Source organism: Pyxicephalus adspersus, chromosome 3 (assembly GCF_032062135.1).
Source record: "Pyxicephalus adspersus chromosome 3, UCB_Pads_2.0, whole genome shotgun sequence".
NCBI classification, from domain to species: domain Eukaryota; kingdom Metazoa; phylum Chordata; class Amphibia; order Anura; family Pyxicephalidae; genus Pyxicephalus; species Pyxicephalus adspersus.
This window is the reverse complement of record NC_092860.1, coordinates 60,241,907-60,264,456: the sequence shown is the minus strand read 5'-3', so window position 1 is coordinate 60,264,456 and position 22,550 is coordinate 60,241,907. Positions and strand designations below refer to the sequence as shown.

Here is a 22,550-nt window from a genome sequence, read left to right as displayed (position 1 = left end):
ACTAAAGTGTCACTTTATAAAATACAAGATCAGGCAGTTTTTTTTCCAGAAAGGGACAGGCAATATCCTTGCTGCTATAAGAAGTCTTACATGCTAAATCACGCTGGGGTAATATCTAAAAACCTAAACGCATGCACTCTCAACTCAGCGAAAGTTGCCAAAGAAACTCTCAGGTCGCGGACCACTAAATGCTCTGAACCGCGCATAGGCGGAGAGCCGTGTGTCACTCAAAGGGGAAGAAACTTTACCCCAGAGTGATGTCATGATGCCAGAACACACCTACTCTCCTATCGCAGGTCTGAGCATGTGATGGGAGAGTGGGTGGGTTGTATCCAGAGACACAACCCACCCATCTCCCTGAGTCTGCAATGTCTCATGAGGAAACATAGTCCACGGCTCTGGCCGTTGCGCCCACCCCCGGCGGGGTCCTTCTCCTGACCCCGCTGCTGTGTGCACTGGCCGGAGCCGTGGCCCACGGGGGTTGGGGGCCTCTGCTACCACAATGCCCAGAATGGTCTTGCACCATAATACTTGACAAAGCAAATATATTTGTATTAGGTTCCCCATGTTGAAATATATATTCCACTCTTCATGTATAGGCTCCTTCTTGCCACTATGCCTCTTTGTTCTGCTGGCTTATCTGTATGTTGCCTTCTCATAATTTACATAGGAGAATATATTGAATCCTTGTAAAATCTTCCCATACCACCCTTCACGTTTGTGTCACACTATTAACACAGCAGCACACGGTAAGGGAAGTCACACATTCTAGCACAAGTGACTGTGCAGACCAGGGGGTGGGAAATGTAGGAGTGAGGCTTGGCATGCGGAAGTCCGAAGTCTTCACCGAGCTGTAAATATGTGTGTGATAAGAATGATTCTGCTTTCATAACCCTCAGACTGTCCCAGTACAAAGTGTCCCCTGCTGTACTCACGTCTTCTGCTCTGCTGGGACAATGGACAAAGCGGTGGTTGGCGTGGTAAATGTCTTGGAGTCATATAGAGGGAGAGACAGACTGGTGAGTGAAAGTTTTTTCAGTCTGACCGAAGGTTCCTCTCAGAGGACTGTTTCCCAACAACATAAAAATACATTTAAACTGTGTCAAAAGCCAGAACTTTTTTCTTTATGGGGGGAAAGGTAGGGGAGGGCTAAAACACCTGGCACAAAGTGAGATAATGATTTTTTTCTTAGGCTATGTACACACATCATATGATTCTAAAATGTATACAGTGGTTTCCCCACACTTTTCATGGAGCGATCCTGACAGATCAATGAATGACCAATGGGGAACGACCGTTGTACAAGTCAAGGGAATAAAGCACAGCAGGGCTCGTTCCACCCCCTCCGCTTTCCATAGAAAAAAACTGCGCTGTGTGTTCATCTGTTACTCTGTCACAATCATTACATGTGTGTATGCAGCCTTAGTTGTCACAGGAAAATGATCATCTATGGTTGCGACCAGTTCCCATCCAGTGGAATGACCGTCTCTCTAGAGCAGGGGCATGTCAAACTCTGGCCCGTGGGCCAAATCTGGCCTGCAAGGTCCTTTTTTTTAGCCCCTAGGGAATTCTGAAGGTGAATTGCATCTGGCCCACCTGCTAATACATATTGCAGTGAGTGATGCCATTACTACAATTCCCGGCATTACTGCGTGGCCCTGCATTGTTGTTCTGTTCCATAGATGCAAGTAATGCCGGAAATTGTGGTCTAGGGGGCATCAAAAGGTCCTTTTACTGGATGGGAAATAGTCTGCTCATATGAGTGGGCTATTTCCAATTCAAATACTGGACCTGACCACTAGGAGGCATGATAAGGTCCTTGCACTGGATAGGAAATAGCCCACTTATATTTGAGCAGGCTAATTCCCATCTAGTACAAGTACCCTATTATTTCTTAGTGGTCATGTCCAGTATTTGGATAGAAAATAACCCATTATATATAAGCAGGCTATTTCCCATGCAGTACGAGGACCTTTTCATGCCCCCTAGTGTTAAGACCCAGTATAGGGATAGGAAATAGCCCACTCATATATATCCAGAGTAATTCCCATCCAGTACTTGTGCTTGTACTTGACGTGAATTAGCCTGATCATACATGAGTGGGATCTGTCCTATCCTTTTACTGGCTGGATCTGACCACTAGTATATCAAAAGTTTCTTGTACTGAATAGGAATTACCCTGGATATTTATGAGTGGGTGATTTCCTATCCAAATACTGGACCTGACCATTAGGAAGCATCAAAAGGATCTTGTACTGGATAGAAATTAGCCCACTTATATATGAGCAGGCTAATTCCCATCCAGTACAAGGACCTCATTATTCCTTAGTGGTCGTTTCCAGTATTTGGATAGAAAATACCCCATTATATATAAGCAGGCTATTTCCCATCCAGTACAAGGACCTTTTCATGCCTCCTCCTGTTAGGATCCGGTATAGGGAAAGGAAATAGCTCACTCATATATATCCAGGGTAATTCCTATCCATTATAAGGACCTCATTATTCCTTAGTGTTCAGGTACGGTATAGGGATAGGAAATAGCCCACTCGTATATATCCAGGATAAGTCCCATCCAGTACAAGGACCTCATCATGCCTTAGTGGTCAGGTCCAGTATTTGAACTGGAAATAGCCCACTCATATATATCCAGGATAATTCCCATCCAGTACAAGGACCTCATCATTCCTTAGTGGTCAGGTCCAGTATTTGAACAGGAAATAGCCCACTTATATAAAAGCAGGCTTTTTCCAATACAGTACAAGGACTCTATGATGACTGCCAGTGGTTAGCTCTGGTATAAGGATAAGAAATAGCCTGCTCATATATAACAATGCTAATTCCCATCCAGTAGACCTACCTCATTATTTTGTTAGGGGTCAGGTCCAGTATAAGGTTAGGAAATACCCCACTCATTTGAAACAAGGCTAATTCCTACAGTAGTGGTCCTCAGTTGACTCCAGAGAGCTGGAATACATGCCCGAGCTGTATTATCTTGGCAAGTAGGCAAAAAATTACTATAGGCAGGACCAGAGAAGCATGAAGACTGCCAGCTCAAAAAAGATCAAATGATCTGTACATTTATGCATCCTATGATAAACCTATAAAGGACAATTTTTTTTTTTTTTTTTGGGACAGTCAAAAAATATATGAAGGAGCATGTCTAGCCCTTCGTTGCAGTATCAACACCTGTGGGACTTCTACGATGAAAAACTGGATAAAAGTGTCGGGGCTCTGTATCTTCAAGTGAGGATTTTGTATCCCATGTCTTGGTAGGCAGTACTCATAGAGGACTTATGGACAAAGAGAAACAACATGGAGATTTGTTCTTGCACCGTACCAAAGTCCTTTTGCCATCTTTGTAAGGACAATAGAATCAGGTTCTGGAACAATCGTGGCCCCATATAGCAAGGACACTGCCTGATGTACAGGACCATGACCTAAACAAATTGCTCAAAAACAGTAAAAGAGTAGAGAAATTGGACCAGTAATGGGAGAAAGTATATAAAATATCTGAGCTGGATAATGCGCCCAGAAACCCAGTGGAGCAAACTCGAGATCATCTTTCTTCTCTGATTTGGAGGGCCAAGAGGTTCTGTGATAAAAAAAATTTAGGCTTGCTCTGCTAAGTATCAGTATTCAGAGGCCACCAGCTGGGACAGAAGGTAGGGTTGCCAAGTATAGGAAAGTGGGGAAAGTGAGGTTAAGACATTGGTCAGTATTACTAGTTTGGCAAACAAAGAGTTGTTCCAACAGTTGGATGAAAGCAGAGAGAGGGCTTTGCGATTAACACTGGCAGTGTGATTAACACTGAGGGAAGAGCAATAGGTAGGGCTTGGAGTACATTTAGGCTGTACCATCATTTTCTGAAGTTTACAATGTATGAACCACAAAAAAAGACCTCTTGATGTAAGCAATGTAGGAGTTAAGGGCAAAAAGACACAAAAGATCTTTTGAAATACGTAATTGCATGTACAGCCCATTTGTAGGGGAGAGCAGATGCAAGTTTGGAGACTTCTCTAAAGAAGCACCCTCTTTGAGATCAGACGGCACTTAAATTCTACTGCATTTGTTTACAAACCCAAAAAAAATATGTTGGCATTTTGTCAAAGCAGCTTTGGCCTTATCAAGACAGTTAGCAGTGCTTCTCTAGCTTTTAATAGTTTGGAGTCAAGGTCAGCAAAAATGAATTGTTTGTGGAAGGACTCTAGAATCTGAATACCTACAAAAGGGATATTATACACACCTTATGCTCTTTTTTGCAACGTGTTCCATGGCTAATCAGGATCCCCCGCATGAAAGGTTTGTGTGCTGCCCAGACTGCTGGGTGGACATCTGGAGCAGAATTCTGCTCAAATAAGAGTTTCCATTGTGCAGTTAGATCTAATAATATCACATGGTCCTGAAGCAGGCTCTCATAAGTGTGTCTTAATTTGTCTCCTCTAGGAGAAACATATAATTGAACTGTAAAGTAAATGGGTGCTTGGTCATAAAGGGTGATGTTTCCAATGCCAGATTGTGTTTAAAGGAATAAATCTGTATGTCTCATCAGAAAAAGTCATTTCTCATAAAAGACTTGTGAACAAGAGAGTAGAATGTAATATCATTTGAAGGTCTCTAACCTTGTGAGATAGAGGCATGGCATACCGGTGGCTGAAAGTCATTAGCCGGGCCTAGAAATACATGGAAATCTCCTCCTTAACCCCTCCTAGCGTTCTAATTCTGTCAGTTTTTTGATGCAAAAGTGATTCTTTTTTTTTTTTTTTGCATAGAATTTTTTATTTATATTGTGGACCTGTAATTCTTAGGATTAACTCCCGGGTATAATAATTATATTTATTTATTATATTATAATCATAAATTATAATATAATACATAATTATAAATCATTATTATAAAAAATAATGAAATAATAGACCACAACAGTGTAATTTATCAAAAAAAAAAATTTTTATCAAAAATTTCTAACTGAAATTTTCCAAACAAGGGTGCAATATTATTGATAAATATTAAGATAAATTAAATGCAGATTTTAGAAAAAAAAATATTTACATTTTTAGTAGACATCGCGGGTGTGGTAGATTTCGAAGCAGGGTGCTGCACAAAGCCCAACATCACAGTCAGGACAGTAGAACCTGGTTTCCTTTCGTTTCTTCCTTCCTCTGTCATGGGTCTTTGAGCAGCAAACTACGCACATCCTTGTATGTGCTGCCTTTTTCTGGTTGGTGGGATGTATCCACGTTTTGTGTGTACCAGAATGGTGGAGGCATCATGGGCAGTACTCATCAGGCACACATCTTTCTTGTCACGCCATCTCAGGGCCATCATCTTTCCTTTCTGCCAAGCAACAATTTCCCCTGTCTTCAGCTTCCCTTTTGCAAACAGTGCTGGCAGGTTGCGCTGGTTAGCCCTAACGGTTCCATAGGCATCTGTTCTGTGTTGCAGAAGGAACTCATAAAGCTCAGGAGAGGTGTAGAAATTGTCAGTTATGACACAATAGCCATGACCTAGCAATGGCTCAATGAGGGATAGCACTAAAGATTTTCCAATCCATATTGGCTGTATCTGGGGTTGAACTGTGTCCCTTTTCCAGTGTACAGTACCGTATTCCATATGTAGCCAGATGATGGTTCGCACAGCATATAGGTCTTCACACCAAAGTGTGCCCTCTTTGACGCAATGTACTGCACCCAGCTGAGCCTCCCCTTGAAAGCCATAAGACTTTTGTCAATGCTGACATCTCTTTCTGGCACATTGGTTTGCTGAAAAATTTGTAGAATAATCTGAGTGCAGGATGGGTAGTCTCATCAAATTCTTCATTGTTTGCAAAGTGCAGGTACTTCATGATGAGGGAAAAGCGGTATTCAGGCATGACTGTGCCAAAAAATGGAGTGGCAATCATTTTGTTCTTGGACCAGTACCACTTCTGCACAGGTTTGCCCACAACTCCCTGCAGGATCACAAAGCCCAAAAATAGCCAAATGTCATCCTTGGTCACAGGTTCCCACTTTCTGCTTCTTGCAAACCCCTCAGGTGTGGAGCACCTTGTTGTTGTCCAGCGTACCTGCATAAAACAAAGAAAAAAAAGTATTTTAGGATATGTTGTTTTATAGTGTGAAGGTGGCAAGTAATATGTTAGCAAACACAGAGCAGCATATATGTTTGCATAAAAAAAAAAAAAAATTAGCAAAAAATTTCAAAAAGTTAGCACACAGCAGCACACATGTTGGCAAAAAAAAAATAGCAAAACAATTCAAAATGCACAGAGCAGCATATATGTTTGCATAAAAAAAATTAGCAAAAAATTTCAAAAAGTTAGCAAACACAAGAGCGGCTTACCTGTTTGTCTCCGCAACAATTTTTTCGATAACTTCATCGGTCAAAAACAACTTCAGGTATGCCAGGGGGTTGTCGCATTCAGCCTCAATTTTCATTCCAGGTGCGCCGGTAAATGGAAATCTTGGCGGTGCTGCCTGCTCTGAATCAAGGTCAATAGAACACCATGTGCGCACAGGTTCAGAATCGTTGCTCAGTTCACTTTCGCTGTCCGATGACAAATTTCCTGGTGAATCGCTATCACTCGATTCCACAAGGCACTCCAAATCCCTATCGCTGCTTTCAAATTCCTCCAAAACAGCGAGATGTCGTTTGGATGCCATCCGGTCTCCATCAGTCAGGAACAATCAAGGTCAAAGACAAAGTGATGAAATGATACATTCAGGAAGTGAATTGTGAAGTGAAGTGGATATTAGTGGGCAAAATGTAAATCAAGGCACTGGGCAATGATGCTTGGTGCACTAAAATGTGTATTTGTACTTTTATTGTGTGTTTTGTGGTGTATTTCACTGTAAAAAAAATTTTAAAAGCAGATTACATAGTTATCTGCTTTTAAATTTCCCGCCCCCAGAATCCATCACTCCACCGGATCACCCGGAAGATGTCACACATCTTGCCTGGTGATGCGGTGGGGATGTCCCCGCCTGCTCACTCTCCGGCTGATCCCCAGGTGATGCAGTGGGGATGTCCCCGCCCCACTCACACTCCTGCTCGCATCACCCGGAAGATCACCCGGAGAGCAGGAGAGCAGCTGCAGTAGATTCAGGGGGTGCTGCCAGCGGGAAGCAGATTTCCCGTTGGCATCACCCCCTGGATTTACTATTGGTGATCACATCTGCAGTTAGATGCGATGCACCATGCAGAAATCCTGCATGATGCATCGCATCTAACTGCAGATGCGTGCAGCGGGGTGGTGGGGACCCGGGCGGTATATTACTTTGTAATCTGCTTTTAAATTTCTCGCCCGGCCACGCCCCCCAACGGAGAAGGGCCTCGCCATCACAGTGGGATCCTACGATCGCCGCTGGAGCGCGGGGCTAAGGTAAGGGGGTCCCCCAAAGTTACCCCAAACGTGACTCGCGAGTACCGCTTTTTGCATTATTTTCCCACCCCGAGTCACATTCGGGATTACCGCTAGGGGGGTTAAACACAAACTCACTCTAGGAATCATGATAGGTGTCAAAGTGCTGTCTCCAAAAATTGAAGTTGGGGATGATTAGGGGCATAAACTGTTGCATATGTAACTAAAATAAAACCAATGACTTTCAGAAAAAGCATTTTACCATCAGCATCCTAATTGGTATGACTATTGGTCTTTAAATTGCCAGCTGTGTTTAGAGAGTACAACATTCACTCTCCTAGGTATGGTGTCAGATATGGACCCATGATATGCCCAAGTATAGTATCAGTCTGTGAGTTTGGATAACTTACTTCTGTTAAAGTTTGTTTCTTGCAGATGTACCTTTTGTTAGCATAAATGACACAGAAGAGCAGTCCACTTTTCAGGAATACTTAACCCCTTGAGTATATTTAAATAGGCCATGAGGGAAGATTAAATCAATATATCAATAAAATAAGGGTAGGGATAAAAGAATGGGGGGAGGGGGTGCAGAAGCAAAAACAGAATTCATTAAAAATGGGGGAGGAAGGAGTAAGCAAAGAGAAAAGAATCCGAAAAGGAAGAATATAAAACTTTTAAGAGTAAATATCTAAATGTAGAGAATTCCCTTAATTCCCACCAAGCAATGGGACCTACCTATTTGAGGGAGTTAGTTAGCAATGGCTAGGGTAAGGAGGCATGCCCACCCTGTGGGGCAGAAAATCTACATTAGACCAGTGATTTTCAACCACTGTGCCGCGGCACACTAGTGTGCCATGAGAGATCTTTAGGTGTACCGTGGGAAATTATCTAATTACCATTGTTGAGTGTCTGTGCTGTAGTGACTGGCAGAGTAATGTAATACTCTTCCATGTCAGTGGGTGGCAGTAGGTAACAGTTTTCTTGTTTATTCTTAGACAAAAGAATTAGCTACAGAGTGTCATTTTGTAACATTTTTGATTTGTGGTGTGCCGCAGGATTTTTTCAATGTAAAAAAATGTGCCGTGGCTCAAAAAAGTTGAAAAACACTGCATTAGACAATCAAAAAGAAAGAACACACCCGCCCTTAAAATTCAAGCCTGATACAGTAGTAAGATGGGGGAACATCAGAGAATCACATCAAAAATATATGTTAAGCAACTATAAACAACAAAAAAAAATATGAGTACTAGTGTTAGTGCAACAGTTCAGTCCCAGACAGGAGAGGTCTAAAAGATCTCCCTGCCGTAACAGTACCCATATCATATTAGAAGACAGTAATCATCATCAGTAAATGTTCTTATGCTTCCACAGAGTGATGAGAATGACCCCATTTGTATGTAGCATGACAGTACTTGATTAAGTCAAGTAGCAGGCGCATCTTCAATGTGCCTGGACATATCTAGCGGTAGGTGGATTTCAGCACCATCAAAATCAAATGGGCCTTCGAGCCATGCTTTTCTCATAACCGTTACAACAAAAATAATGAACTCTACAGATCAAATCACTGGGCATACCAGACGACTGTGACATGAGTCAGGGACCCGATGTACTTAATCTCCAGTGCTGTTGTCAGGGGTTTATTCAATAGGATATTGAGGATAGCAGTGATGTTAGCTTTCAGATCTGAAGATGAGGTAGCCTCTGGCTGGCCTCCAACCCCGATATTAATTCTGCGGTTGTGGTAGAGGCAACTTTGGGTAGTTTCCTGGGCGAGCTCTAGGTTTTGGAGTTAAAAGAATTTGTAGTAAGAAATTCTTGCAGAGGGAGACACAGGATCACAGGGCCTGCAGGATGTGTGGGCACCATCTTTGATTGAAAATCTGGAGGCCCTGGGTCTCTACACCACAAAAATACTGTGGGAGACCCGTGCAGTATGGCTGCTTGTACTGGGCAAGAGTGCTGCATGTGCCTGGCTTAGTGGGGGGGGGGACTAAACAGAGTCCCCCCCCCCAGACTAGCTAGACTAAAACAGCAGGGTCAGGCATAGAGCTGCAGGGGGTTGCATCCTCACACCCGCCATTGCTTGGCAACAGCTCCTGCGCCACTGGCATTTATTGGTGTGTGTGTTTTTTTTATATTATGGTTACTTAACATCTTGAAAGAGCATGTGCCATCAGGCAGAACACTGCACATGTTGCACTGCAAAGCACATCATTACCTAAAGTGCATTGGGGTGCCATATAGAAATAAATGCACTGAATGTTATTTACAGTTACTACAATGCAGAAGTTTTATTATGCCATAAAGAAACCTAAATCATGAAATCAAAAATGGGAGTTACCGCCAAGAAGAATGATTGCCTGGTGTCACTGCTGAGCCAGAATCTTAAAGCTTTTTGATTCAATTGCCTACTATAACACCTATATACACCTATATTCCACACAGGGTTTCTGACTTTTCTTTGACTTCTCTAGCTGCATACAATCTTGAACACCGAGCCCTCCAGGTAAGTAGAATTTTCACAGGGAGATTAGAAAGGGCTGCCTTTGTATCTCTCACACTACATGTGTACATGAAATACTGGAATTTTCAAAACACAAGTGAGCAGAAAATGTATTGCAATAAATTAGTAATGAACTAAGCATGAAGCAAATAAGTAATGGGCTACGCAATGCTGTTCATCTACAAGAGTACTTTATTATGTGTAAAAATGCATATATATTTAAAATAATACTCAATATATGTAGATCTGCTTTATTAAATATCTTTAATAAAAGAGAATACAATACAAAAAATACTGATCTGCTCTGTGGAACCATAGCTTTAAACACTAAATATTCTTGGTGATACTTGGAGGAAACAAAATCAGAATCCCAATGCTGTCCAATTATAGCTGTAAAATGAAGAAAAAAAGTTATTTAAATCAGAACATATGAATCTATAATTTAATATAACCATAGAACATACAGTACTTGCTCATAGAATCTGGGTATATATTAGTCTGAAATGACAAGCACTGGATCCCATCACAGTGCCATGGGAAGTGGCACCGAGTTCCCTAACCTAACACATGTTCGTAGCAAATAACAAGCAGACAAGCAAACAAAACCCCCTAATCTATAATAAATAACATTAAAATGACATTGGTTAGCTACTGTTTACTCTCCTTATATACTATCTTAGCTACATGTAGAGCTGAATACCTTTGTAAACGCATCCAAAATGGTCATGTAATGACTTAAGCTCACTATACAAATGAAAATGTCACTGTACAATTAGCTTTAGATATACTTACATAGGTGGACCTACCACTGTCCCCCCCGCACTGTCTAACTTCCTCTTCTACCCCCATACTACCTCACAACAATAGGAGTGCATCCCACTTCCTCTCTCACCACCTTCTGTACCCCCATATCACCTAACAACGATAGGAGTGTTCCACATCACCTGTCTCACCCCCTCATGTACCCCCATATCGCCTCACAACAATAGGAGTGCATCCCATCACCTGTCCCTCCCCCTCCTGTACCCCCATATCACATCACAACAGTAGGAGTTCACCCATCACCTATTTCTCCCCTCCTGTACCCCCATATCACCTCACAACTATAGGATTGCACCCCATCACCTGTCTCCCCCTCTCCTGTACCCTCATATTACCTCACAATAGGCGTGCACCCATCACCTGTCTCTCCCCCTCATGTACTCCCATATCACTTCATAACAATAGGAGTGCACCCCATCAGCTGTCTCTGCCCCTCCTGCACCCCATAATACCTCAGAACAATAGGAGTGGACCCCATCACCTGCTTCACCTCCTCCTGTACCCCCCATATAACCTCACAACAATAGGAATGCACCCCATCACCTGGGTCACCTCCTCTTGTACCCCAATATTAACTCACAACAATAGGAAGGTTCCACATCAACCTGTCTCATTGTTTCTTGTACCCCCATATCACCTCACAACAATAGGAGTGCACCCCATCACTTGTCTCCCCCTTCCTGTACCCCCATATTACCTAACAACAATAGACTTGTAGCCCATCACCTTTCTCACCCCCTCCTGTACCCCCATATCACCTCACAACAATAGGAGTGCACCCCATCACCTGTCTCTCCCCTCCTGTACCCCCATATCACCTCACAACAATAGGAGTGCACCCCATCACCTGTCTCACCCCCTTCCTGTACCTTCATAACACCTCACAACAATAGGAGTGCACCCCATCATCTTTCTCACCCCTACCTGTACCCCCATATCACCTCACAGCAATAGGAGTGCACCCCATCACCTGTCTCATCCCCTTCCTGTACCCCCATATCACTTCACAACAATGGGAGTGCAACCAATCACCTGTCTCTCCCCCTCCTGTACCTCCATATTACCCTGCAATACCACCAGTATTCAAAACACTTGTCCTCACTTTTCTCCGTCCTTCCATGTTCCCTGCAACAATACCAGTTCACCCCATCACCTGTCTGACACTTCTTTCACCCCCGTTTCATTCTGCAGTATTACCAATGCATTCCAATTACCTAACATTCCCTTTCTGAACCCCCCCATATCCCCCTGCAATGTCAGTGCTCCCCATCACCTGTTTTCTTTATATCCCCCTACATAACTTCCAGTGCGCCCTACAATAAAAGTATGACAACCCAGAATTAACCTGAAAGTTTATAATCTCTAAATCACACAGACACATACATTTTTGCTGTGTGCGGGCACTGAGAATCCACTTTACCTGCCTTTCAAATGCAGTTTCCCAGGCTTCAAGTTTGATCCGTGAAGCCCTGTCCACTTCCTGTTCTCTGCACAACATCACTTCCAGGTCCTTCTACTGTATGAAAACTAGCCGCTACCCATCATCTATTCACACCTACACAAATCTCTGCAAATTATTTTGCTTTCAGTGTCACATTAAGTTGTCCCAGAATATACATGAGGCAAATCATTTGCGGAGAGATCCATCAGGCCCTTATTAAGGAAATAGATTTTGACTAGACATCTGACTTCATAGCAGCATATTTCAGCATTTCTAATTACAAAGGTAACCAAACAAAATATACCAAAAAAATTTCAACCAGGAACAGACTGGCTTCAAGATTATTTCCTCATAGCAGATCAAAACCCTCATCATCACATGGAAAATGCCCATCTCACAACTTGATGGACTTCCATGTCTTTTTCCAACCTAACTAATGTAACTGTCCATCTTACAGACAGACCCATAATAATAATTTACAGGAGAGGAATGGCTGATCAGTTTTAGGATGGCAGTCACCATACAAAACCTGTCTGGGCTTTATTACTAATAGAAAGGTTTAGCTAGAGTTGAATTAACTCAAATTTTGCTATACCAGTCTTTGCAGGTTTTTGAATTCCATTTTATAGTCTTTGTGCAGATTATATTAAACTAAAAGAACTAGTGACCTTAGAAGTCTATGTGTAATGGAAAGTGGATAACAACATCTATTCTTTTTTAGTGTGAGCTTTGCTACTGCTTTGGCACGTTTCATATATATTTAGGCTGCAGTGTTTAGGCAATGAATCCACACAAAGAGCTCTTCACCATGAACTAAAAAGAGCTCTGTGATAGGAGAGATGGTCTTTGTGGTGTGATTTTGACAGGCCCCGTGGGGCTCCCAACTACAGAACTCTCATTGAGTTTTTTTTTGTGTCCTCTGTTATACCACTGCATATAAAATAAACTCCTACTATAACACCTGTATTTTTTTATTGGTGAGATTAATTTGCAAAGTGTGTTTAGGTGACTGCATATTGTTATTACAGATGCGAACATTGTGCTACAGCTGCCAGTTACTTGGTGGTGTCATTACAGAGAAGCATGGAGATCAACATCGGTATGGAAAAAGCTTTCTCCTAATAGCTTCACAACTAAGCCACTCTCGGACTGTACTGAGGCTGTTTGATGACCTGTCTATGCTTGCATACTCTCTTAAATATGGACTAGGAAAAAAAGTAAGTTGCCTATGCAAGTTGTATATAACTTAACAAAAACCCTGGTAAAAGCTAGCAACAGGTAAGGTGATTTCTCAATTTATTGCTTAAAATCTCTCATTAGTATGATGATAACACTGGGGAACACAGTTTTTGTTGAGTTAGATCTTACACTTGTTTTTTACTGATTTTTGAGTGTTGAATCCAGAAATGACCCGTTTTTTGCTATCACGTCCAGTTTTTACGATACAGGGTACCCTCTATTTATGTACAAATTTTACATACAATGAAAAAATAATGAAATAATAACTTGAATGAACTGTTTTTTTTTTAATTTATTTTGTTCATACAAAGGATTTATTGTTACTCTGACATTTTTTTTACAGTAAAACATTTGGAAAATAATTGAGTAAGTAGTTAAAGGTAACAATGTACGCTTATAGCTTTTCCTGGAGTGTTTGGCGTTATGACAATCCCACTGGATGCTCCAACAATAGTCAGCCATCATATGTACGTCCCATCTACCCTGATACCGTCCTTCCATGACCTTCAAATCTTGGTGAAATCAATCGCCTTGCTCATTACTGACTGCACCAATGTTTTCTGGGAAGTTAGAAAGATGGCTATGCAGAAAATGCACCTTGATGCTTATATTGCAACCATTTTGTAGCTCTCCAAGAGTTCCTGGACAATTTCTGTGCATTTATTTGCTTGTGCGTTTCCAAGAAAGTCAATGGCTTTGAATGATAACCAAGCATTCTTTTCGACTTCTGACATTGTCCTGATGAAATGTTCATCTTTGATGAGCTGCCGAATCTGTGGACCATCAAACACACCGGCCTTTATTTTTTCAAATGACAGGCTAGGAAATGCCAAAATGAGGTACTTGAAACAGTCTCCTTCAGTTGGCAAAGCTTTAACAAACTGCTTCATCAGACCCAGTTTCATGTGCAGAGGCAGAAATATAATATTCTTTCTATCAACAAGTGGCTCATGTAGAATGTTTGGATCACCTTGTTTTAGGGCAGATCTTGGAGGCCAATTCCTTTCCACCCAATGCCTCTCACGAGCTCTGCTGTTCCACATGCACAGATAACACGGATGCTTGGTGTATCCGTGTTGCTGACCAAGAAGGAAGCATACCATTTTAAGGTCAACACAGATGACCCAATTGTGTTGGTGATATTGCAACAACTCAATGACTCTCTTTTCGTCTGCATATTCTTCACAAAGAGAAACTGAATGGCCAATGGGGACTGACCCAAATATATTGCCATTGTGAAGGAGGACACACTTTAGGCTCTACTTTGAGCTATCGATGAAGAGTGGCCATTCAGTTTAGGTATATATTGGAATTCCTGATTCCTCCAATAAACCAGGTATGTTATGGCAAAACACAAAGCCACTCTTATAAAGTACTGCAGAAATGCAATTTCTCTGGTTCGAAAGTACGATATCTTCGTTCCTTTTTCAAGTAAGTTTTCTAACGCAGTCTTGATGTTAGGAGTTCTGAAGCCTTCTTTGATAGTCCCAAATCACGTACCAAATCACTCAACTTATGCTGATCAAATCCCTTATGAGCAGAGTCCTCTTTAATTTCAAACTCCATCATTGTTGTCACCTAGTTCATCACCATAATCATGTTCTTCAAGAGAGGGTAGTGTAAGGAAAACCGGCACTGATTTTATCTGAATGAGCCACTGGGCCTATAGCCGATGGTAGATCAGGATACTCTATGTAACATTTATTTTTCTTGTTATATCCTGAAGTTTTCACTATCCAAAAGTAACAGTCACTGAAATGATCTCCTGGCTCTCGACAAACCATAGGTATACCAAATGGCATCTTATCACGTGTTACTTATTTTAGTGTAAATAAGCTTAAAATTGAAGTCAACAAAAAATTTCTTCGAAATTGTTTCCCGGTGTAACTTGTTAACACAACCTTGCCAGTCATCTAAAACATAATCTAAGTTTTGTTAACTGCAGTTCGAGAGTTATTACTCTTGCGGATTGCCTGTGTCTTATATTTTCTCTTTGTTTCATTGCCGCAGCTTTTGGGAGTGTCAAATGCATGTTTCCCCTGCTGCATGTTGTGGTTCCTTCCTCAGACCCTAATGTCATAACAGTACACAGCAGTGATGTAGTACTCGGAGGATAGCACATGGCAGGGAAAACATTTTACATGCTTGGAAGTCTAATCCGTCTGATAAAGGCCTTATTCCTAGAATAAAGTTTACTTCCCTGTTCTGTTGTGGATGCTTCTATCTTCTTCCTTTTTCTCAAGAGAAATGATTGGGTCAGGATAAGAGCCTAATGATACCACTTCAGTAATAATACATCTACAAAGAAATGTGTGAAAACACACAAAAGGTAGGACTTTAAAAGCATCCATGTTTGAAGATTTTTTTTCGCTCAAATTATAAAATGCTAGTAAAACTTTATTTAATTATTAAAAAATTTGTTGTCCGAAACCCTAATGTAGCAGAGTACCTGACGGTCCATCTGGCACACGCCAGCATTTTGTTTTGCGACGTAGAGACGTTTCTGGATTGTCTTCGGGCAGCCCTTGAATTGGGATCTATGGGATGTTCTGGAACACTTGTTTATTGTTTTGGGACAGCGGGAAAAGAAGACTGTGATGGTATAAGTCTTTATTTTTCCCTTTATCTAAACAGAATTTTACAGTTGGGTATCTGGATCCCAGGGCCATTTGTTGTGCAATGTGTTTGAACGCATAATACTGCTTGTTTGATTGGAAGGTTTTGAAGATGCAATAATTATTCCCCCGTCTAGTGGAACATAGTGGAAAAGAGTATATAGGTATTTACAGTTGCTTTAAATCTTAAATATAAAACTGATGATAGTTGGTTGGAATTTAAACCAGATTTGTTTTAACTGCTAGCCCCTCCCATTCCTGGAGGTGCCAATTACTTTGGTAAAGCACTCCAAACTCCTAGAGACCCATAAGACACATTGGTGTGTCGGGGCCTCGTATTTTTACACCCCAACCATAGAATTGGTTTACTAGTTTACAGTTATTGAGTAATATTTTCTATTTTGGATATATAAGGTTTAGTGTTTGAGTTTTCAGATTTAACATGGCATATTAGAACATTAAAAATACAAATTTACAACAAAAACACCTAAGATGACTAACACGTATTTTACGCAAACATACCACGCCACTGATCCAATGGGCCTGATTTACCAAACTATTACGCGTAAGATCGACGCGCGTATTTACAATATACAAGGTGTTTTTCCGCGGGCTGGAGCCGAGTGCTAGTACACTCGCCTTCACTTGCCAGCCGGATTCCTGCCTTGAGAAATGAGCAATAGGGGTCGCGAATCTGCCAATTAAGGCGCTTAGTTTGCAGCTGCGCGATTTAGGAGGATCTGTTAAGCTGGCAATAGTGAGGTGATAGCAATTAATTAGCATACACCTACTCCCTGTTCTGTGGGCATCTACAGTCCATTACGAGTCAATTTAAATCTTTAATGCTTCACCTTCTTTTGGTTAAGTGCTACATTTTTGTGTTACAGTATATTCATTCACAAAATTAATTTGTTTGTTACATTTGTTGCACTGTTTTCATACTTTTTGTTTTGCTTTGCAACACTGCAAACTAATTTAGATCAAGCTGTATATATACTAGTTAACACTTCATAATATGTCATCACACAATAGTATGAATTGTAAAAAAATTGTCACCAAGCATTTGTGATCTAATTAAAATGTCATTGTAGTTTGGCTTGATAGAAATCAAATATTTGAAAAAAAGGATTGTTGACAAAGATGTTTTAATACATATATCAAGAAACATTTAATGATTTCACTTGTGTATGTCAAAATACATTTAAATGCATATAAATACATACATATGCATTTTCATTATTACTATTTAACTGGACTGGTTTGTTGGGGGGGAGGGGGTTCATCAAGTAAGTTTGCTTGGATGGTATGCATTGGTGTGACTTTGAAATTCTCATTATTGTTAGTTTCATCTTTTGCTGCAATGTTTTTGTGCTTGGTTTGTAATGACAGTTTCTGTTGTTTAGCAAATCTTCTGCAATGTTCTGTCATATTTTTTCAAAAAATATTCAGTACAAATGTCTGCATGGTTTCCACTCCAAACTGCTACTTGATCCCCGTTTGTCTTGTCCCATTCTCAGTCACATTGTCACGTATTGGTATTTGAATGTATTATGTACATAATTCTTTTAGGAATGAATTGTCATGGTTTTTCTTTCATTTTTTTTTTAAATTTTATTACTTTGACATTTGCACTCATGTTGATTTGCTGCCACACAACTCCTCTGTTCATTTGTAGTAGTGTTATAGGTTTGTTGTCATTGTGCTGTGCTGCCTGATCTTACCCCTATTGTATACAAGCACACTTCCACTTGCTGTCCAAACAAGTTGTCAATTAGTTGTCCAGCTGAGTTGCATACACATTCTAACACACCTGATGGTGATGGAAGGAGGTCCAGGTTGCCAAGCACAACATCAAACCACATTGATTGCCAAACTCACAAGCAGGGTCAAGCACTCTTAAATACCAAATAGTATGCATTTTTTATGTGTTTACATGATTCTAATTGTATTAGTAATTTTGTATTGAAAAATGCCAGGGACAATTTAACTTAGTGCCAAACAAATTTTATTGCTTTGTGCCAATAAACTCATTTTTTTGGCCCTTAAACCAATGATCAGAATGTCAAAAGACATTTCCGCCTGTCCTGCCAGGTCATCCATGACCTGTACATCTTTCTGGAAGCTAAACTTGCTGCAAAAACCAAGTGAAGTCAGGAACATAAAGTGGAGGAACATAAAGGTGGATTTTTCCTTTAACCGGAAGCATTATCATTCACGAATGTACAGTAGTCTGTGATGTGACATTCCAGAGGCTTGGCAGCATAGCAGAGGGATGTTATCGCCCTGTAAAAAAAATAGAATACATTATTAGGATGTGTTAAGCAGCATGGTTATTCATGTTTTGGTGGCATGGTGCTGGATTGTATTTTTCATGGTTTTCGGGCTACAAAAGCAATGCTTGCCCAAATCTGCACTAAATTGCACTCTGCCCCAGTTTTGCAATGTGGTTTTGAAAAATTGACACATAAAGGTCCTGCTCTTACACAAATATGTCTGCTATTTCATTTCCCAAACAAGTAAAGTGTGCTTGCTATGACTTAAACTCCTAGGTTGGTTTGTAACCCAAACATGATGTGCTAAAATGTGCAAAAATGTAATGCATGCATTGTAAACATATGTAAATACTCATGCGCATTGGCAATAAGTTCATCCCTGACTCGATGGCCCTCTGCTGTGCTTTGGGAGCTGGAGACGGGATGTTCGTGCACCTCTGGCTCGAGTTCCTCTGGAATGTCCCAGCTATCATGCTGCAAGCCCAGGTTATGCAGGATGCAGCATGCCATAATGACTCGGGTAGCTTTCCAGGGTGCTTAGAGGAGTTCACCACCGGGACGCGCCAAGCACAGAAACCGTGCTTTTAGCAGCCTGATGCTGTGCTCCACAACCCCCCAGCTTTTATGCAGAGCCCTGTTGTATTTTATGCCCTGCTTTAGACCGGGGGGGGACGCACAGCTGTCATAAGCCATGGAAGCTGCCCGTATCCTTTGTCAGCTGTTAAAAGACAAACATAATAAGTGTTTGTTCTTGGTATAGTAAGTGTTTTGTGGATGCAGTGTAACACTAGAGTTTTTTTTACAAAGGTTGCTAAGGGTTGTGCTCTCCGGTCACTTTACTGCTTTTTTTAGTGTTGGAAGCCATTGTTACTACTGACTACCACAATGAAGTACTGTGAGCTGTGAACATTGTAATTATACTAGGGCTTCTGGGAATATCTGAAAGTTCATTCTTCCCCCATGCTCCCATAATTCTACAATATTTAGAAACTATTTGCTAAATTAGATATTAGCACAAAAGCCTGGCATTCTGATAATGCAAAGGGACATAGCAACATAATAGGTGTCTTTATGATTTTACTACTGTTAGTTGTATTACAGTAATGACATTATACATTACCTATTAACCAGCACTCAGGCTTTTCTCCAGGGATTAATTTCTGGTAGAGGGCTGTCTGACGCAGGATATAGGCATCATGGCATGATCCTGGAAAACCTGTGTGTGCACTCGTGATTTTCCTGTTGGCATCACAGACTATTTTTACATTCAACGAATAATATCACTTCCGGTTGCTAAAGGCGGTTTCCTGCGGTTTGGTGGCCCGAATTGCCACATGGGTGCCATCGATGGCCCCCAAAATATTAGGAAAGCCCGCTCGCCTGAAGAAATCCATCTTTTCCTTTCTCCACTCCTGAGCTGTTTGAGGGAACTGAATATATAGTGGGACAAGGTCCACAATGGCATTTATGACCTTCATAAAAACCCTGGAAACTGTAGGCTGGCTTAGTCCACAGATTAAGGCTGAGGAGGTTTGAAAGGAACCCTTTCCTAAAATATAGAGAGTGGCCAAGAGCCTGGTCATTCCTGGCACGGCCTGGTTTCTCTTTGTTTTTGGAGCAATTTTAGCTTCCACCAAGCTGTACAAGTCATTGATGTCCTGAAGGGACAGGCGGAAACGCCTTTTGACATTCTGGTCACTTGGGATACTATCCAGGTGGCTACGCTCCAAGAAAACGCGTGGCTCCTGGACCCGTCGCAAAGTTGAAGGCTACTCCTCGGGTTGTTTCTGCTCCTCCTCTGCAGTAACCAGAGTTGTGTTTGTTGCCACAACAGTAGTGGTGAAAAGCAACAATTCAGCAATATTCTCCTCCATGATAACAACATGCACAATCCTTGTCCAGGCACATTTGAGCGTGCAAAAGAATGTGCGCACGTAAGGCGCATGAACGTACGCATGTACTGTATCCCTATGTATTTTCACAGAACTTTGTCATTCTGCATGCAAACAAAAAATTTCTAAACACAAAAAAAACCCCCACAAACCAGAAGGCTGCTACAAGAAAAACAGAACTGAATGTAAGAATACACCATTTACTTTATTGCTCCAAAAATTTTTGGTGTGTTGTCCCATAACTGTTTTATTTTTTTCCAAGGCAACCAGCTTCACTCCTGAGCAAAATGCACCCCTCATGGAGTCCTACGTAAAACATTTCCTATGACTCTGTGGGGGCTTGCACTCCCAGACCTCTGGGAGGAAATTGCCAGGAGTGTTAATGCAGTGGGCAGTACGCAACGGACCATTACCCAGTGTCAAAAACGTGTGAGTGATATCTTCAGACACGTCAAAAGGGTCCTGGGCACAGAGGCCGAAAGGAGTGGGAGCTATCCTGAACATCTTGTGCAGCATCTCAGGGAGTACGAAAGATTGGCGTTGCCATTCATTGGGCCAGAAATAGTGGTAGGGGTGGACTTGGACTACCGTGATGATTCCGATGCTTGGCAACCATGTAAGTTCAATCCTTTTACATTACCTAATTACCAATGTTAATTTATTTTAGTGATTTTTTTGGCATTTGCAACAGTTTAGTCATTAGCATTGAGAACAAAATTGGATTGTGTTTTTACTTGTTTATGTTTATATTTTTTTTAAAATGACCTCTGTAGTGTATTTTTACCTTCTTTTGACCAACAATGTGTGTATTTCATTTTTTTTTTACAATAGTACGCCCTGAGACGCAGCAGTCCCCACCTGCCCTGTGTGTTCGGAGTGATGTGGATAACGAGGATGTCACTTCGCATCGAAATGACACTGGGCTTCCTCCTGGTTAGATGAACCTTCATGGTAAATCTTGTTTCACATTGTGCACTTGTCTCTAATCATGTTTATAACCACACTCAAATGTGTAATATGAGTGTTACATTTCACACAAATATTTGCTCTGGGAGTGGTTTGTTTTTTGGTTATATTTGTGGTGAACCGATCAATCCAAATTAACTTGGGTTAGAATCAAGCTCACTCTATTTTATTTGTTTTTGTGCTTTATTTAACAGATCACCATCTGCAGGAGGAGGTCATTGATCCAGAGAAGCCTGGAGGAGAATACAGGTAATTTGGTTTGTGTGTGTGTTCAGCCTTCCAAAAGCTAAATAATATCCTTTGATCTCTATATAATATATCTATATTTATAAGATTTGTTAAATTTTCATGGGAGATGTTTCTGGTGCAGCCTTCCTTTGGGAATGTCTGCCTGCTTATTGAGTTAATATTTAAAGTAGACTCCAATATCTGTCTGAAAAATCATTTTGCCTGTGCGAAATTTTGGGGACTTTTGATATGTGAAGATTTGTCACCACAATTATTCATTTTGATGTGATATATCATGTGCTATTGTATAATATCCAAGTCAGCTGGGTTCTGGTTCTGAAGAGTTTTCACGGGCTGCATCCACTGTGGAGGTAGGCAATAACTGGTCCATTAGTGTTTATTTTGGGATGTGTTGGGGGAAAGAACCTTTCCCAATGTGTTACATTTGTGTTTTTTTGTTTGGGGTCCCTCAGGTGGGCATTAACCACAAGAAAAAGAGGAGACACCTGAGGTTTCTGTAAGCAACCCATATTCAATGTTTAGGATTCAGAATAAATGTGTCTAACATTTTGTCTAACATTTGTTGATTTTCCAATGTCAGGATGCTGTCTGCATAATGTCATGATGACCCACAAAGTTATGTGATATTTTAGTATTTTTTTTCCCCTTTGTAGCAACCAGTGGATGCAGGTGGATTGGGCTTCTAAGCCTCACTCAGAGGCTGGTTGGCCATTTTGATAGAGTAGTGGAGTCAAGGATGTCTGCCCCAAGTTCAAATAATTTGGAACAGGTTCTTATACTCAAACATCATTAAAAATCGCCAGGACCGAGAATTTAACCAACAACATCTGGCAGTCATGCAGCGTCTGATGCATGGCCGCATTGGGTGCCTACATTTCCAGAGTTGACCATCTCTGTAACATGTTAAGTGAATTCCTGGGCCAACAATCTCAGCTAAATCAGGCATTTATTCACAGGCTGGGTTTGCAAATCCCAATAGGTCCTGCCGGCCCCCCATGTCCTGCAGAGCAGCCAGCATCAGCTTAGTCACCGGCTCCATTCTTTCTCCCCAACTCCTGGCCACCTACCCCGTGCCCCTGCCCGCCCAATTTATGCCCCTGCAGGCCCACCTCATGCTTCTGCCCACCCACCCTGTGCGCCTGCAAGCCCACCCCGTGCTTCTGCCCGCCAACCTTGTGCCCCTGCAAGCCCACCCT

General features: G+C 41.4%; 2 protein-coding genes and 1 long non-coding RNA gene across 13 annotated transcripts in view; 2 read left to right on the top strand and 1 right to left on the bottom strand.

The window, feature by feature from the left end:
* The first annotated feature begins 813 nt into the window (after positions 1-813).
* Positions 814-22,550, top strand: part of PEX11G (peroxisomal biogenesis factor 11 gamma) — a 51,685-nt gene continuing 29,948 nt past the window's right edge. The window contains exons 1-2 of the mRNA XM_072404882.1: positions 814-1,019; positions 13,149-13,337. Of these exons, the coding sequence (XP_072260983.1) occupies positions 957-1,019; positions 13,149-13,337 (252 nt within the window). The 5' untranslated portion in view covers positions 814-956. The remainder of the gene's footprint in view (positions 1,020-13,148; positions 13,338-22,550) is intronic.
* Positions 10,032-22,550, bottom strand: part of LOC140326357 (uncharacterized) — a 50,590-nt gene continuing 38,071 nt past the window's right edge. For 10 of the 11 annotated variants that reach the window (XM_072404866.1, XM_072404867.1, XM_072404874.1 and 7 more), the window contains one exon: positions 10,032-10,247. In XM_072404866.1, the coding sequence (XP_072260967.1) occupies positions 10,033-10,247 (215 nt within the window). In that variant the 3' untranslated portion in view covers position 10,032. Of the gene's footprint in view, positions 10,248-17,962; positions 18,258-22,550 lie in introns of those variants that run through there. The other variant, XM_072404878.1, reaches the window with a different exon arrangement.
* Positions 20,352-21,404, top strand: LOC140326364 (uncharacterized). The gene is made up of 3 exons (XR_011919841.1): positions 20,352-20,755; positions 20,971-21,090; positions 21,300-21,404. It is a non-coding gene; the product is annotated as an uncharacterized lncRNA (long non-coding RNA).